Raw genomic sequence first — 19,500 nt, 5'->3', positions numbered from 1 at the left:
GCACAAGGCACTTCTGGGGCTAATCAGCAGAGTCATTGGAGGGAGGGGAGGAATTCCCTTCTGGAGCTCAATATTTCCTTTCCGGAATTTCAGATTCATTCAAACTACGTTTTATTTAATTTTAAGCTATTTATGACTTAGGCAAGACTTTCTTATTACCGTCAATATTGTGCATGTATCCTTCTAAAACACCCTAACCCTATTATAGATCACGTGAGGGAATTTGTTCGGTCAATATATGGTAGATATGCTGAGAGGTGTAGTTCACTTTAATTACCACTTTAATAATAATAATAATAATAATAATAATAATAATAATAATGATGATGATGATGATGATGATGATGATAATAATAATAATAATAATGTCATTGCCCAGGGTGCTCTACGTTCACAATGAGATGATTTACATTATTTTGTTAGGATGCCACAGGGAATCACAGTTCCTGGATAACACTCCTGTGTTACCTGGACCATGGGCTTGCTCAACACAAGTCATAAATCAGGAGTACACTAGATATAAATATAGCTCTTGTTTTTAGTCATATGCAGATCAGTTTAAAGAATCTTGGCTCTCTTTCTCAATTAAGTACAGTATCACTTTACATTAAAAATGTGTATTAATATAAACTACACATACTGCAACCTCAGTGCATTAGTGTAGTAAGTAAAAAAAAGTTGATTTTGAGATATATTTGTCAAATTACGACGTGTGCATTACAATAATGATAATACTTCTATATACATTTCAAAGATGGCAGACTAACACAGTAATATAATTAACCATTTTGTAAGCAGAGTCTAGTGCATTAATGTTATTAACAGAGATACAGGTACTACAGCAATACTAGAGTTTCCTGCAGAATTTCTAAATCAGTTAAGTATTATCTCAAATCACAGCAGTGTCTCAAATACTATGAAAAGGGTTTCCAGTGCTTATTTTTATATTTACTACAGTCAGTTACTACAATCAACATTTGTATTGTGTAAGTTGTAAATTTTAATACCAAATTCGTTAATTTTGAGGGGAAAAAATAAAGAGACAATATCTTACTCTGATAACAGACGTGGTAAAATAAGAACAACTTTATATTAGCTTTGTATATGCATCAGGGGCGTATTTTGCGGGCTACCGGCAGTAGCCCAAGGAAATTACAAAAGAAAAAGTGTATAATATAACATAACGTAATAATTTTGTATTATTAGTTTTACCATAGTAATTAAAATTAAAGTAATTGTTAGATATATTTTGTGTAATAATAGGGTCAGCGGTAGCCCAAACCCTTTAACCAGTATACGCCTCTGATATGTATATAGTTTCGTACGTGGATGTCTCTTTTATAACACATTTTTATTAGCACAAAAAGAGCGTGAACCCATGCATGCCTGCACTGACAATAAAAAGAACCCTAATGCAAGTCAATTAAATATTTATGTAACATAATTACACTTTCACGCCAATATCTACCTTGTTACTGTGTCGTCTGACACCCCTGCTGTGCCCTCCAGACTGCAGAAAGCTGCTCCTGCAGGCTGGGAATGCAGGTGCCAACTCCATCTCTGCAATCAGGTCCATCACGTAGTCCAGACCATTGATTTCCTTTACCAGACCGTCTGTAGGACTATCTGCAGTGTCACTGCCTGTTGAGAGACTCAGAGTCCAGCCAGAGTTCTCAGAAATGCCTCGCTCTCGAATAGCTCGACCTGCAAGCTCTTCAGCACCAGTCCAAGAGTCCACAGGCACTGTAACCATCTCGCCTGAAAGTTATTAAATATAAGTGAGCAGCATTGCACTGAAACAGTTTTAAAAGCATTAAGGCATCTCTTTTTAATCAACGACCTTCTTAAACTACAGAGATAATATTACATTTTATGAGAGATGATGAAGTAATAATAATAATAATAATAATAATAATAATAATAATAATAATAACAACAACAACAATAATAACAATAAAGCATTAAGGCATCTTTTTTTTTAATCAACTATCTTCTTAAACTACAGAGATAATACTACATTTTATGAGAGATGATGAAGTAGTAGTAGTAGTAGTAGTAGTAGTAGTAGTAGTAGTAGTAGTAATAATAATAATAATAATAATAATAATAATAATAATAATAATAATAACAAAGCATTAAGGCATTTTTTTTAATCAACGACCTTCTTAAACTACAGAGATAATATTATATTTTATGAGAGTTGATGAAGTAGTAATAATAATAATGACAATAACAATAAAGCATTAAGGTATCTTTTTTTAATCAACGACTACAGTGATAATATTATATTTTATGAGAGATGATGAAGTAGTAGTAGTAGTAGTAGTAGTAGTAGTAGTAGTAGTAGTAGTAGTAGTAGTAGTAGTAGTAGTAATAATAATAATAATAATAATAATAATAACAACAACAATAAAGCATTAAGGCATCTTTTTTTTAATCAACTATCTTCTTAAACTACAGAGATAATATTATATTTTATGAGAGATGATGAAGTAGTAGTAGTAGTAGTAGTAGTAGTAGTAGTAGTAGTAATAAAAATAATAATAATAATAATAATAATAATAACAATAACAAAGCATTAAGGCATTTTTTTTAATCAACGACCTTCTTAAACTACAGAGATAATATTATATTTTATGAGAGATGATGAAGTAGTAGTAGTAGTAGTAGTAGTAGTAGTAGTAGTAGTAGTAGTAGTAGTAGTAATAATAATAATAATAATAATAATAATAATAACAAAGCATTAAGGCATTTTTTTTAATCAACGACCTTCTTAAACTACAGAGATAATATTATATTTTATGAGAGTTGATGAAGTAGTAATAATAATAATGACAATAACAATAAAGCATTAAGGCATCTTTTTTTTAATCAACTATCTTCTTAAACTACAGAGATAATATTATATTTTATGAGAGATGATGAAGTAGTAGTAGTATTAGTAGTAGTAGTAGTAATAATAATAATAATAATAATAATAATAATAATAATAATAATAATAACAACAACAATAATAACAATAAAGCATTAAGGCATCTTTTTTTTTAATCAACTATCTTCTTAAACTACAGAGATAATACTACATTTTATGAGAGATGATGAAGTAGTAGTAGTAGTAGTAGTAGTAGTAGTAGTAGTAGTAGTAGTAGTAATAATAATAATAATAATAATAATAATAACAAAGCATTAAGGCATTTTTTTTGATCAACGACCTTCTTAAACTACAGAGATAATATTATATTTTATGAGAGTTGATGAAGTAGTAATAATAATAATGACAATAACAATAAAGCATTAAGGTATCTTTTTTTAATCAACGACTACAGAGATAATATTATATTTTATGAGAGATGATGAAGTAGTAGTAGTAGTAGTAGTAGTAGTAGTAGTAATAATAATAATAATAATAACAACAACAATAAAGCATTAAGGCATCTTTTTTTTTAATCAACTATCTTCTTAAACTACAGAGATAATATTATATTTTATGAGAGATGATGAAGTAGTAGTAGTAGTAGTAGTAGTAGTAGTAGTAGTAGTAGTAGTAGTAGTAGTAGTAATAAAAATAATAATAATAATAATAATAATAATAATAATAATAATAATAATAACAATAACAAAGCATTAAGGCATTTTTTTTAATCAACGACCTTCTTAAACTACAGAGATAATATTATATTTTATGAGAGATGATGAAGTAGTAGTAGTAGTAGTAGTAGTAGTAGTAGTAGTAGTAGTAGTAATAATAATAATAATAATAATAATAATAATAATAATAATAATAACAATAACAAAGCATTAAGGCATTTTTTTTCATCAACGACATTCTTAAACTACAGAGATAATATTATATTTTATGAGAGATGATGAAGTAGTAATAATAATAACAACGCATTAAGGTATCTTTTTTTAGTCGACGACTACAGAGATAATATTATATGATGAAGTAGTAATAATAACAATAACAATAAAGCATTAAAGTATCTTGTTTTTAATCAACGACCTTCTTAAACTACAGAGATAATATTATATTTTATGAGAGTTGATGAAGTAGTAATAATAATAATGACAATAACAATAAAGCATTAAGGTATCTTTTTTTAATCAACGACTACAGAGATAATATTATATTTTTTGAGAGATGATGAAGTAGTAGTAGTAGTAGTAGTAGTAGTAGTAGTAGTAGTAGTAGTAGTAGTAGTAGTAATAATAATAATAACAACAACAACAACAATAAAGCATTAAGGCATCTTTTTTTTTAATCAACGACCTTCTTAAACTACAGAGATGATAATATATTTTATGAGAGATGATGTAATAATAATAATAATAATAATAATAATAATAATAATAATAATAATAATAATAATAATAATAATAATAATAATAATGCTTATGATAACAATTATTTAAAATATTTCCGAGGTATTTAAATTTTAGTGAAGTATTTAATACAACAGCACCCAAATTGATTATTACTTTGAATTTAATGACAACTTACCATCTGCGAAGTATATCTGCAATGCCATGTTGACCCTTTTCCTATTGGATCGCCACTCCAACAGACAAGGTGGATAGTTACGTGCCAGCTGCCATTCAATGCGAGATGACTGCAGTAGTTTACGTTGACACACAGCCTTGTATCCGTTATATCCGTGATCTGACACATACCTAACGTAACATATAACATATACTGGTTCTAATCTTATACAACAGAACATTATCCGCCATCACACAACCCACTCTGGCGTAAAATGAATCGAAAATATATCAGTTTTTCATAAAGTTTCATGCAGTACATTTGTTTTCTGAGTGTACATAAATCATATCACAATCTTCAAGTTTGTTCTTACCAAGATCAAGATCTGCTTGATGTTCTCCTTATACAATCATTCAATCATATCCTTAATAATTACGAAGTATTACCGTAGTCGTAAGTTACAATTTTTTTATTGTTATTAGTCACTGATAAACTACAAATGCACAAATAATAATTATAACGAACATAAGTTATTGTATTTAATCCACTTACTTCAGTAAATATTTGTACAGAGTTTTGGATGGAGGAAATACTGAGAGACAGTTGGCCATCAGAAGCCAGCCTCGTTCGTTGTTTGCATCGTTGTCATTGTTCCAAGTCTGGTTACACAATTGACAAAGCACCTCGTCACGAAGTTTCTCGTTCACAATGCCCTGTTGGTAAGATGAATTCAAAACCACCATTACTGAACAGTCTAGACTGTAATATCATATACTAGGAAACAAGGAATTTTAAATTCACAATCTAAGCACATAAAAAATTGTCACGATGACGAAATGAAACATATTTTCTCATAATGTCTTAATTTTACGCCTTTTGTAACAACCCAGTTCTTTTATCACATTGCAAATGTTATGATTTACAGTATATTTCGTTGAATTATAATTTAAAAATCATACATTTATAACACCATTTATTAATGCACATAGAATAGAAGATATGAATTAAATATCTAAATTGTACAGTATAAGTAGATCACATTAGTAATTTTGCTCACATTCACATGAGAGAATGCATCACATCGTGCAGTGGTTGGAATTAGAGGTTTTTAAAATTACATTTACACTAAGACCATCTCCGCTATTGAAATACTCCAGAGGGATAAATTATTTTTTATTAGATTTTCTATCGACATGGATGAAATCAAGATCCTACTCACAATAGTTACCAAATAAGAGAGTGTTAAACATTTGGGAAAAACATTTTTTTTCTGAAAAACTATGAACTTTCCACCAATAGGCCTATGATATTATAGTTTTTTGTTACAGACAACATGAGCTATTCGCTCTGAAAATCTGCAAGGCTATTTCACTTCCACCCTGTATAACTAGGCTTCGGACAATGAAGAATATCACTTCGAAACTAGTCAGCTAGGTAAAATTCCTCATATTTACACAGTAAAAAAAAAGTTGCGAAGTTAATCGGTGATCAAAATAATACATTTAATGACAAAATAGTAACGTTATGTTTGAAAGAAATAAGGAGAAAAATGGAATATCAAAATTCTATAGTGGACTATATCCGTAGCAAACAGTTAACCTGGTATGGCCATGTTCGGAGAATGGAGGAGGATAGACTGCCAAGACAGATTTTGGAATGGATCCCTGAAGGCAGGGGGAAGAGAAGGCCACGGATTACATGGATGGATAAAACTATGCAACATAAAGGATTGACAGAAGGAGACTGGCAAGATAGAGGAGAATGGAGAAGAAAAATTTGGGCACAGAAAGTTGCTTAAGCATATTAACCTGATTATATATATTATTTGAATACGAAATATCCAGATTACATACTGTGTGTTTTCACAGTATACCCTTCCTACATCAGATTCTCTCCTTGTTAACTGTAAGCGAAGTGAAGGTAGCAGTAACAGTATTCTGAATAAGCTGTTACCTCACCTTATTAACAATATAATCTCCGAGTGCAACCTCCTTTTTGCCACTCAGATTATTGTCGTTCATGAAGCGCAGAATCAGTTTGAATAATGCCAGTGAATCCTGATAGTCCATGTCCTTAGATTTGGCAAGGAAAGGAGTCTTGATGGGTTCCCGCTTCATCCCCCATAGATGTGACTGAGAAATAAAACACAAATTATATTCAAGTTAATACTGCAGTATAAAACAAAAGGAATACTATTTAAAAACCAAATTATTTGGAATAGACCGTGATTTTTAGGTTTCTTCGAATTGCAAGTTCGATGCTTTTGGAAAACATCATTATATTAAATATATTACTTTTCCTCTTGTTCATGAAGAAACTCTATCTGAAGCCATACTGTGACATTCTTTATGTGACGTGGATCATTCATTCTCGTACAATTGAGTGTGAGCCAGACAATAGCTAAGTCCTCCCAACACAAGAAGCAAGAGTGAAACAAATTTACCTTGAAATAAATATTAGTGAATTTTGTGAAGGCATGGGAGTCTATGTCATGGGGAAGATGATGACGCTCGGTATCAGAACGTCCTGCAACACCTCCAACCACTTTCACAAGATGACGTTCAGAGTGGATGGGCTGCCAATCTGAAAGGGGAAAGGTAAAATAAGATTAATGTAGAAAACAACACTTCTCAGATTTACTTGTTATAACATATTAAATAATAATGAATTTTACTTTTTTATATATCATATGATTGTGAGAATATTCCATATTAATCCTCTCCTTAATCTCCTTTCTTTAAACCACAGCCAGACAATTAAATCTTCAGAAAGAGTACAGTAGAGAGATAGGAATAGGATGGAACAGAGGGCGAGAGAGAGAGAAATGACAGAAAAGAAACACAGTGACAGATAAGGGGAAATGAGAAAGTGAGAGAGGTCAAGTATAATTATTAATAAATAACATAAATACTAGAAATTATAATAATAATAATAATAATAATAATCATTAGAAAATCACACTCTATAGTCTTAATTACGGTATTAAATAGACAAGTAGTAGTAGTAATAGTAATGTGACCACAGTATTTTAAAATAAGATGGTATGAACAGTTTTTTTAAGCTAAAGATGGGAGAGGTGTCACAAATAAGTACCCCAGTGCTGTCATGGTAATTCTTTTCTAGGCCATACGCCCCACCCCTTGTTTTCTCCCTTTAAATATATTTTACTCTCCTCTCTTTATCTCTCCGACTGTCATTTAATGATTTTTTTAATATTAAAGAAGAAGTAAAGAAATTGTTTTGCTTTACACTTTAATTGTACGGTACCGGTACAACAAGTTTGATTAAAGAATACACCATGTAGCCTCACCATAGATGCACACTTGTCTTGATGAATCTTGGAGATGTGTATTTGCAGCACTTCTTGTTTTTCAACTATTATTTTATATAATTATGGATTCCAGTGCTGCAGAAATGGACAATTTTTGTTTATGAACATCAAACAAAATACATTAGGAACAGCAACAGATGATCTAAGATCTGTACAGATCTCCACGTACAAAACTATCCATACAGCTCCATACAGACAAAATTTTCTTTTCCGCATACGATTAATTAAAAAAATTGTATATTCCCATACGATGTATGGCCCCATATGGCCTCCATGACAGCACTGCCCTTACCTCACTTTCTGAAAATAAACTTATGAAACTGAAACTTAGGATATTTTAATGTTACAGTGATTATAACGTCATGTAAAATCACATATCGTTACAACACTTATTATGAAGTGTATCGAGCACATTATTTAAATAAACACTAGCTCCCTCTGCAAGTTTTCACTAAGTGCTTTAGAAATGATTATTCACAATCAAACACCACCAACTAATGCCTGGGCGCAACAATAAACTCAGAAATAATAGACCTATTTCTACCTGTTGCTATTTTAATTAATATGGAAAAGAGAAGGCAAAAAGATGGATACAGTGCCTGTTAAATTCAAGAATATTCCTTTTTCATAAGCATCGTTCAAATCAAGAGACGAATTAAATTCAATTAACACAAAAACCTAATGTAATAATTCCTATGACTTATGCACCCTTAAGTATACCCTTATTTGTTAGTGCTGGATTACGGTTTTTGATTTTATTCGGCTATGTGATGTCACCTTCGAAGAAATAGGTCAGTCTGAATTAAATTTCAAACTAACTAAAAGGGGATAAAATGATATTTTAGGTCAAATACATACAAAGGATGGCAAGACAGTATTATAAAATGAGACAGTTCCGTTTATCTTGATCTGTAGATTAGCGATTTTTAATGAATTTTTTAAGGTTATTCTGTATCATTTGCTCTTTATGAAAACATATGGTAACATGGTGAAACATATAAATTTAGTAGACGTCAAAATAAATAAATATAGAGGGAAAGTATTTCTTTGCTTGATCTTGGTTAGCCTACAGTATATTTATTTAATATTTATATCCTTTGCAGTAACTAGGAAATGGATTTCTAGGTGCTAAGAAAGAGATTTAGGACTTTATAAATCCAATTTAGGACTTTTACGAGTTTATATAAAATTAATAATTTTAATTTTAGTAAATATTCCATTTTAGGTGGAATTTATGTACAGACCCAGAAACAAAATTTAGGCCACCTAAATTTTCCAGGTGGTCCAAATTTTGTTCCTGGATTTGTACAAAGAACTGGTGCTAACAATGAGTGTTACTGAACTGAAGACTCAAATTCTGTCAGCGAAAGAGACTGAATTCTGATTGGTCAGTTTAATTCCTCACAACAGGGGTGCAATGATGAGAAAACTAATTTGTAAGCTCTCGCCTAACTTGAAAAGCCTACAATCCCTTTCATTCTAAGATGGACTTTTCCAAACGAACTTCAGTTCCAAGAAATTAGGTAAAATCTTCTTCTCTTGCCTTCTAAGACTAATATGGAACGAACTTGCCAGATAAATGGTTGTCTGTAAATTTTTTCCTTTACATTTTAAATAGGATTTTTGCAGTTATTTTGAGCATTTTTTTCATTTTTGTACCGGTATTTTTATTTTAAATAGACGAAAAATATTAAAAAGGATCTTTTTAGGTACAAACTTGGTTTTTTGGTTCATGATTCATTTAGGTGTTTAAAGTCCTATAGAATTGAGATGGGAGGATCCTGTGTACATAAAACGTAAAGATATCTGAACAAAATACATCTAGGATGTAGCAAACAAAATACAGAGTGAATCAGCCAGGGCTAGACCGACATAAGCAGAAAGTCGTATGTGTAGTAATTGCTGCTCCAACACAGTGATCAGACCTCTTGCTCACTTACATTTCGTCTTTAGTTAAGTAAACACGTTCACACAGTGAGGGTGCAGCTGTAGGCTATATCGAATTTCTAGAGTAGGCTGCAGTAGTGTGTCCATGACGAAATATAACGTTGAACAACCAATGTTTATTTACGACAACTTTGTGAAATACGAATCTTGGAGAACTGTTGTAACAAACTTCCGTCAGTCATTCCCTGATTCGCCAGAGTCTTCTAAAGCAATGATTAAGAAAATTCGTACAACTGAATCAGTATTGGATAAAACACAAACATGTGTGAAGTGTGTTCTCACTGAGGAGATATTAGATGAAACTGGCCACCGACCAGAGAGAAGTCCTACGACATCATTCTGCCATATAACTCAGCAGGTAGGGGTGTCACAGTCTTCAGTGATAAGAGGTACGAAACAATTAAAATAAAACCTTACAAAATTCGTGTAGTTCAGAGGTTAACGGAACCCGATTATCAGAGCAGACTTAAGTTTTGCATATGGTTCCAACAGTCAGTGTATGATTGACTAGTTGACCACACTTTCATTTTTTATAGTGACGAAGCATGGTTCCACCTCAGTGGTTACGTGAACACTCAAAACAATCATTACTGGGACAGTGAAAATTCACACCGTTTTCACGAACTGCTACATGACATAAATTTGAGCCGTTTCGGAGAACAAACTGTGGTGAGTTGCTGGACATATCTTCAGGAGATGCGCAGCTTGCCAGATATCACGTCATTTCGAACATGAATTGTGAATTCGGTATATTACGCAATATTAACCGCAAAAGCACGGACCAAATCCTCCGCATATGTAGTGTCGTTATGTATGAATCAGCTGCCGTGAGTGCGGTTAAGAGTCTAGTCCTGGCTGGTTCACCCTCTAGGAATGGAACTAGAAATCCGATCTCTAATAACACTAGCACATTTTGTTGTACTGATATTTGATTAAGACGCAACACTTGCCATCAAGTTTGCTAAAGATGAAGGCCAACTCAGCTGGTATCTCGAGGTGGTTGACACCAGCCACTGCGCGCGAAGCTCTTTCCTGCTCTTCTCGCTGGGCCTTGGCCTTGGCTCTCTCCCGGGCAAGCTTCTCAACCTCTGCCCGACGCTTCAGTTCCTCCTACAACATCACACCTCATACACTCACTGAATCACTGACTGGCATGCTGCTTACCATTCTTGTTGCAAATGATGCCTAGCAGTACAACAGAACAGTAATTGCAGAGGATTAAAATACTCTCACACATCCTTCCTATCTAGTGATTTAGTTGGCCTGGTACAACACTAATGAAAGACCCATTGAGTGTTAGAACTACAAGTTCCCTCCCTTTAACCTTTTCATCTTTTCAACACTCAAGTAACAGCTTCAGTCAATTTCTTAGTTTAAGCACAGTCTAATGTATACAGTCACGAAGCTTGAGTTGTGAGGGTACTAGGAACATTAGACTGTGCCGATACTACTTTGCATCGTCTGTAATGAGGCGATATTAGCGATCCTAATGATTAGCAACTATCTATGGATGCATATTTACTACGTATTGAGCTTCGTGACTATATATACTAGACTGTGGTTTAGGCATGACACTATCCTCACATTTACAACACTCACTTCACAGCATCGCGGTAGCAGGGGTGTATTTAGGCCTAGGCAGACTAGGCAGCTGCCTATGGCGGCAGATTTGAGGGGGCGGTTTCTAAGCTACCGTATTACTGTTAATTCTTTTTATACATTTTTTTATTTTATTCATAACTCTTTAAAAGAGTGCATGAACTTAAACGCACAATAAAAAGGATATGAATAACATTGGCAAGTCAGTTCAAATTTAATCAACGGTCTGCCAACGGAAAAAAAACAGTTTTTCAATAATAGTGTCACAATGCGATCACAGCATTTTTTTCAATGTTATGCCCTCTCACCGTGAGAATCTCACGTGATATCATTAAAGAACGTACTGGTGTTATATTACGATACGTTAGGAAGGCAAATCTCGTTGCTCGCTATCATAAGCTTTGTACGAGAGACGCTCTAACTCTGTCATAAGAGTAGTCAGTATCAACACTCAGTAATGTCCATTCAGACTTCAATTCAAAGAAAATACCGCCAGCCATTGTATTATCGCCGCGCTCTCATGGTTAACATTCGGCAGGTCTTTGAGCGGCCTCGTGCAAAACATTCGGCAGGTCTTTGAAATTTAATTGCATTATTGTTTTCAATTTCGTATGTCGCCGCTCCAATCACTCGCCTCAATTTCAATATTGCAACCAATAAGCTGCTTTCATTATTAAAAGAAACCTACTTGTCTAATCCACGCGGACTAAAACCGAGGTTGCAATGTCTTGTGCTGAGGACGAACATTAAGGTATGTGATTAAAAATTATTATTAAGAGTTAAGAATGTCAACGCACTAATATATGAAATAATAGTAATAATAATGATGATATTAATAATAATAATAATAATAATAATAATAATAATAATAATAATAGCCATTTAACAATATAACAAACTAGAGCTTATTCTTATAGAGGAAGTAGACGTGACAAAGTGACGCTTCGAGTGAAACCTACAGAACAACAATCGGTCAGCAAAATTATGTTTTAAAAGCACACCGCACGTTATTGTATGATTCCGACATGTTAACTATGAGAGCGCGGCGATAATAGCAGCCGGACGCGTGGCAGTTCAGTTTAATTTGAAACGACAAAGAGTGCAGTTGTTTTGTACCTAGGTGATTTATACAATTTTAATACCGGTATTCGTTATAATGAGTGACAGCCGGAAAAAGCTAAGTGGTTCTCAATATCGGAAACACATCTCTTATTGAGGTTCTGATCTATTACCTGACAGTACATCTCACTTGACGATATGTCAGAGAAAGAATTGCATCTGAAATCTGATTAGTGTAATATGTAGCTAGTCAGCGATGTATGTAATAGAGGGGGAAAGGAACTTTTCATCCTACCCCATTATCTCCTGGGCTAATTGCCTCATGAGTGATGCCTTGATGGTGTCACTTGTGGATCAAGACCTGTTTTCGAGCAGTTGACTAAATAAGAATACCGGAAACTCGCGAAAGACAAGGCAATTAAAAAAAAGAGAGAAAATTGTGAGAAAAAGTGCAAAATAGATGTGCTATTTGAGAAACAAACACAGCCAATTTGTTCCAGTTCGAGTCCAGATACATCAGAGTGTAAGAATGTGGTGAAGAGTACCGAAAATAGTGAAGTGTATGGTTTATCTGAATCAGGCGTTTCCGATATTAGAAACAGTAATAATGACGCGGAATCAATTATTTTTGTTGATCCAAATGTCGCATATAGGGCGAAATAAGGGGTGGAAATATTTTTCTCTGCCTAAAGGCGCCCATGTGCAGTAGTCTAGAGTCCAGAAACAGCTAGGCACGTTGTGCATAGTGGAGAGCAGAATGTTTTTCTAGAGTAGGCCTAATTTCATATTGTGATGAAGAGAAGGCAAAATGAAAACTTTTTTCAATTAGGCCTAATCACGCAACATAATAATAATAATAATAATAATAATAATAATAATAATAATAATAATAATAATAATAATAATAGGCATGATAATAATAATAATAATAATAATAATAATAATAATAATAATAATAATAATAATAATAATAAGTGATAATTTCTATCCAGGTTAAATTCTTCCACAGACAATAAATTAATTACTTTTTTTTTACGTGTCATTGCTTCATTGGGCATGTAACAATATACAATACTTGGATTTTCATAAAGACAAAAAAGGCTACCTATGTTATAGCCAATGTCATATCACTAATTAAAATATAGTTTTCATAAACGCAAAAATGCTGCAGAATTTACTCGAGTAATTCCTCGTTCCCATTTTCTCAAAGTTTTGAGGCGAAAATTCGAGGGGGGAGGGGTTACTTGATGACTACAAAATACTAGGGAAAAATATTTCATAAATAACATCAAACAGTAACCATGTACTAATCAAATTGATGTTTAATATTAATCGTTAATTCATTATATTATTGCTATTAATTTCCGGACCCTCGTGGTCATCCTTAATAAGACCAGACGATTTATTTTTCTTTAAATCTGCCTCTCAAATATATAATGCAATTTTAATAACTTTATTAGGAACTGTTTTGTGTACAGTTTCAATGTACCAATGTGCGTCAGTTCTAAGGCAGGTAGTCTGACCTTAACTAACTTTCGGATCATGATGTTAAACTTCGCGCGTAAAATGTTCGTATCTAAATTAACTTATTGATTACGCAAATAAAACAAACGTATATGGATTTTACATTCCATTATTTACATCAGATAATTAACCCCGATCATCTTCCATGGCCTTAGAGGAATCATTGGCGGTTTTCACTGTTGAGAAGATGGATACCCTAATAAACAATGGCCTTGAATTTTCATGCGTATATTTATGATACTTGTAGGCATAATCTTTACAGAATAAAAACCGCTCTCGAAAGAAAAGTGCTGTCAGTCCTTTTAATACGAGAGAGAAAAATTACGCGGGAAAAATATGTCGTGAAATCTTGGCACGGGGAGAATTTTATGAGTAAATACAATTTTCAAATCACATCGTCCTAACGCTGCATGTGGCAGGTCGGATTTATGACAAGGTTTTCGGTGCTTGAGAGGATGGGAACGGGTTGTAGTTAGTAGTAGAGAGAAATGGTACCGGTACTTTTAAGAATGACAGTGTTGCCACATTTCTCAAGAACAAATGGGCGGACTGAACTCATCGGCAACTTGTGAAATTTGTTGAGGGAGTACAAGAAATTTCCAGCTTTACCAAAAGGCCGTGGTTCGCACCACTACTGATTTTCTTCAAGCAATAAAAATATTTTGAATTTTAATATCAATTTAAATAGTTTAGTCAAGAGTTTACTGCAATAATTAGGCCTAATCGTATGTGTAAGAAAGGCTTTTTCTATTATCCTGTAGTTTAGAATATCCAGCTGTCCTATGAAAACTTTACAGATGGCAGCATAATGGGCAAGAAATGTTAAAAATAAATCTACTTTCTCCATTATCTTCTATTAAACACGATAGCATTATGCACAGAGAGTGTGAAAAGGTAACAAGGGTTTATGAAATTCCTTGAATTGTGTGAAACGTCTGTATTCTTGTTACGTAATTTTTAGGTTAGACAAGAAATGTATTGAAGAATTAAATAAAATACCTATTACAACAGACAGGATGAGAACACCAGATCCAATAATTAGATAATGGCGCAGAAGGATGGGGAAATTGGAAGAGAAATAATTAAAAGGTACTGATCGCGCACTCTTGCAACGGAATTTGGGCTGTGAGGAAGAATCTATGTGAGCTGTGAGCTCCGAGTCTGTTGGCTACTTGTTTCGCTCCGTTTCGTTTCCAAAAGAAGCCATACTAAGGATTTCCATCACCATTTAAAAAGTACGTCTGCCTCTGTTGGGTATGACAAGCACTTGAGAACATGTACTACATTTCTTATTCTAAATATTCAAGGTAATTCAAGAAATGTAAAACAAAATTTCTCTCATTCCTCATACCTTGAGCTCCAAGTAGCGCCTCCTCTGCCGGATTGCCCTGAAGTTGGCCTGGGCGCGCACCACGCCCTTCCTAACAGCAAGGTACCTCTTGCGAGCCACCCAGCCCCGCACATGGGCCTGCAGAGTGAGGGCAGCCTTGCGGGTGGCGCGGTACCGCCTGCGCGCCAAGTAGCCCCTCACTGTCTTCTGCATGGTCACAGCTGCAGCTCGCACAACCCGCGCTCGCTCGCGCTCCAGCTCTCGTTCCAGCCGCTCTCTGAGGAACACCCTGGTGGTGCCCAGTTGGTAGTCCCCGTTGGCTTCCGCTTCAGGGCAGCATGACGACAGAATAACACGACACAGTTCCCTGCAGCAGGTGAAATTGTACAGGCTAAGTATCAAACTTGATCTGCCTTCCTTCCATCATAGTCGTGTCATCGTTATAGTCATATCATCACCGACGTTATCCTTCTCCTCCCCCTCCTCCTTATCGTCGTCACTATCGTAATAGTGTTCATAATCGTCATTGTAATTTTCAAAGTCGTCGTTGCATTCATTATAATCATCGTCGCCATCATCTTCGTTACCATTATCGCCTTCATCACCATTACCGTCATTGTCACTATCGTTATTGTTATCGTTGTCTTTGTCGTTTTCATCGCCGCCATTATCACAACTAACGTCGTCATCATCATTATCATTATTCCTATCATCACCACCACCACCATTAGCGTTATCATTGTAATTACAGTTTTCGTCTCCGACATCGTGTTCGTTGCCATCGTCGTCGTCGGAATCATCGCCGCTTTCGCCATCATCGTCCTCGTCGTCTCCATAATCTTTAACGCAGACATTATCGTTTCTGTTATCACTGCCACTACCGATTTCGTCGCAGCCAACGCCTTCATCGTCATCGTAGCCATTATTGTCTTCGTCGTCGTCATCATCGACATCGTTGCCATTATCGTCAAAGACATCGTTGTCATTATCGTCCTAGTCGTCATCGACATTGTTGCCATTATCGTCCTCGTTATCATCGTCATCGTTGCCATTACCATCATCGTCATCGTTGCCATTATCGTCCTCGTCATCATCGTCGCCATTATCGTTCTTGTCGTCACCTTCGTCGCCATTATCGTCCTCGTCGTCATCATCCACTTCGTTGTCATTATTGTCCTCGTCATCATCGTCATCGTTGCCATTATCATCGTCATCGTTGCCATTATCATCGACATCGTTGCCATTATCGCCCTCATCATCATCGACATCGTTGCCATTATCGTCGCCATCGTCATCGTTGCCATTATCGACCTCATCATTATCATCATCATCGACATCGTTGCCATTATCATCATCGATATCGTTGCCATTATCGACCTCATCATCATCGATATCGTTGCCATTATCGACCTCATCTTCATCGACATCGTTGCCATTATCGTCCTCGTCATCATCGACATCGTTGCCATTATCATCATCGATATCGTTGCCATTATCGACCTCATCATCATCGACATCGTTGCCATTATCGTCCTCGTCATCATCTTCATCGTTGCCATTAACGACCTCATCATCATTGACATCGTTGCCATTATCGTCGTCATCATCATCATCGTTGCCGTTATCGACATCATCATCATCGACATCGTCGCCATTAACGTCATCGTTGTCATTACCGTCTTCGCCACCATCACTCATCACTTCCATTATCATCGTCATTCTCGTAGATGTAAAGCCAATATAATCGGCTTCGTCGCCAAGAACACGGCCATCATCATCATCATCATCATCATCATCATCATAGTCGTAAACATCACTGCCGTCACAGTTGGCATCATCATGGGCAGCAATCAGTAGTGTCTTTTCAATTAATTTCATAATACCATTTTGATAAGCGTGTGCTATGAAATGTCGAGTAGGATACTCAAGACAATCAGAAAATGTACGGTATACATCAGTGTTAAGACACTCTGAGATAAAATAATTATATCCCAAGTAGTGACTTCAAAATTAGTATCTTCCATGAGAGGGTTAAAAAGTAATTTTCAGGATGAAATGTGACATGTAGACTTCCAGGAATCGAAACACATGTCTCAGTTAAGAACTACAGAGACCTTCTTTTAACAAAATAAAATGATACAGAAAAGAGGGAGAGGGGGAGGGGGGAGGAGAAGGAGTGGGAGGATGGTAGGGAGGGAGAGAGAGAGAAAGGAAAGAAGGAAGGAAGGAAAGAAAAAAAGGAAATAAGGAATGAATGAAAGAATAAATAAATAAATAAAGTAAAGGTAGGCCTACATAGAGAAACAGAAAGAAAGAAGAATAAGTATTGCGTCAACCTGAAAACATGAGAGTTATAGATAATGCAATTAAAATAAATTAGGAACTCTTCTACGCAATGTCGTGTAACTATGCTAGCATTTCAAGTACTGTGAAGCTATAAATCTCCTTATCTCTTTGCAACATCTTCACAAGCTGAACAAAATCAAATAACAGTCTGCAAGTGAACAATTACCTAACAGTTCTTGTTACTGCGCGAGTTATGCTTGGGTTCACCAATGTGCAAACATTAAAAAGTCACAGTTTGCACACACTGCACTTATTTTAGCAAAGTTTAGCACTGAATAAGTCTCACGAGTAGTAATTTCTCATACCTGTATGGGGTTCCTCTGGTAAGGCCCCCTACTCTCTGAGGCAGTAAGTAGCGGAACCTTTCTACAAACTGAGCAAAGCGTAGTCTGACAGGATAGCCCATCTTCCTTATGCGAATTGTTTCCAGCATTCCAGTGTATCGGAGTTGTTCCAAAACTATTGGCATATCAAACTTCATCGGTGCCTTGTCTGAATTAGGTTTAATGCAGCGAACAAACCATGGATTACACCTGGAAAACGACATACAAACATTCGTTAACTCTCATCTCCTATCTGTTAATACAGAAGTTGCAGAAAGATACGTTTCATTTTGAAGAGCCTACCGATTCTTCACTTTATAAATGAGAATTTGTGAAACTTTCATCTTACCGTAACTTCTATAGAGTATCTCTATCTCCCTGCCTCCTGTACCTCTTAATGACGTGTACACAATGTAGACACTACCCGTTGAACCAAAATGAAACATTTAATTCCACAAAAATAATAAAATTATTTGGAGTGCAATAATTTTATAATCAATTTCCATATTAGTTCAACTTTATGTACCTTAATCATTAATATTTTAAAAGGTTGTAAGTAAATTTTAAATTAATATCCTTCAAAATTATAAATACATATTAAATTGAGCTATTTAAGACTTGATGGATTTATTTAGCTATATTTGTTATCGGATTGTTTATTGGAATTTTGGTATGAAATTGGAATTGTAATTAATTGTTTTGTAGAATGGCGGATTAATCACTAGGCCAACCTAGACCTTAGCCTTGGGTCATGGACACTGAGGGAGTACACAACGTGGCCGTAATGCAAGACGAATTTCGAAATCGCGGACAATTTTTTTCAGTTGAAGTTATCAAAATTTTAACCGAAATCATGCTCTCTTTTACTTCTCGATTTGCTCGGCAACTTACAGCAGAATCCTGAAGGACTAACGATTTATGGACTACCTGAATCAAAGTACGACTTAAACTCGTAATTGTTTTAAAGATGCCCTAAGTCAACAGTCGACAAAATATAAAACAAAACAAGAAATCTGAAAATATAATTACGTAAAATAAAACACAACTTTAATTAAAAGCTCAAAGTTTCCCTCGTCCGTACTCGTCATTTCAGTACGTTTCATTGTAAATTGAAGCAATAAAGTACCAGGGCAAACTAAATAATATAACACCAAAAACTTAACTTATTTTTTTGTTTTTCATATTCTCGTTTAAAGTAATTAATTGTTACTGTGTAACTATTAATTTTCCAGTTTCATTTAACAGCAAGTAACGCATTTCTTTCTCACTTAATGTTTTTTAAGTAATGATAGAGCACATTCATAATAATTTCAATGAAGTGTGCGTAAAATGTAGGCTAATGTTGGAGATGCACGATTTGTTGGGTGGGAGAGGCAGACCTTCAATAATGTTTCTTTTTTACATTGGGGAATTTCACACAGCAAGCCAAAAAAAAAAAAAAGGCATAGTTAACCATGGGTTGCAACATCTAAAGATCTCCTACTAATACTACCTTTGCAATTCCCTTAACTAATCAATACTTCAACGTACATTTAAAGTGCTGAATTTATATATGTAAATC

At 34.6% G+C, this 19,500-nt stretch overlaps 1 protein-coding gene across 10 annotated transcripts in view; it reads right to left on the bottom strand.

Annotated features, from left to right (window-relative positions):
- Positions 1-19,500, bottom strand: part of Myo10A (Myosin 10A) — a 696,078-nt gene that overhangs the window by 245,369 nt on the left and 431,209 nt on the right. For all 10 annotated transcript variants that reach the window (XM_069828898.1, XM_069828899.1, XM_069828900.1 and 7 more), the window contains 8 exons: positions 17,922-18,149; positions 15,292-15,637; positions 10,709-10,868; positions 6,924-7,063; positions 6,439-6,612; positions 5,033-5,193; positions 4,502-4,671; positions 1,469-1,758 (listed from right to left, as the gene is read on the bottom strand). In XM_069828898.1, the coding sequence (XP_069684999.1) occupies positions 1,469-1,758; positions 4,502-4,671; positions 5,033-5,193; positions 6,439-6,612; positions 6,924-7,063; positions 10,709-10,868; positions 15,292-15,637; positions 17,922-18,149 (1,669 nt within the window). The remainder of the gene's footprint in view (positions 1-1,468; positions 1,759-4,501; positions 4,672-5,032; positions 5,194-6,438; positions 6,613-6,923; positions 7,064-10,708; positions 10,869-15,291; positions 15,638-17,921; positions 18,150-19,500) is intronic.

This window comes from Periplaneta americana, chromosome 6 (assembly GCF_040183065.1).
Source record: "Periplaneta americana isolate PAMFEO1 chromosome 6, P.americana_PAMFEO1_priV1, whole genome shotgun sequence".
NCBI classification, from domain to species: domain Eukaryota; kingdom Metazoa; phylum Arthropoda; class Insecta; order Blattodea; family Blattidae; genus Periplaneta; species Periplaneta americana.
The sequence above is the reverse complement of the archived record's forward strand: the minus strand, read 5'-3'. Positions and strand labels throughout refer to the sequence as shown.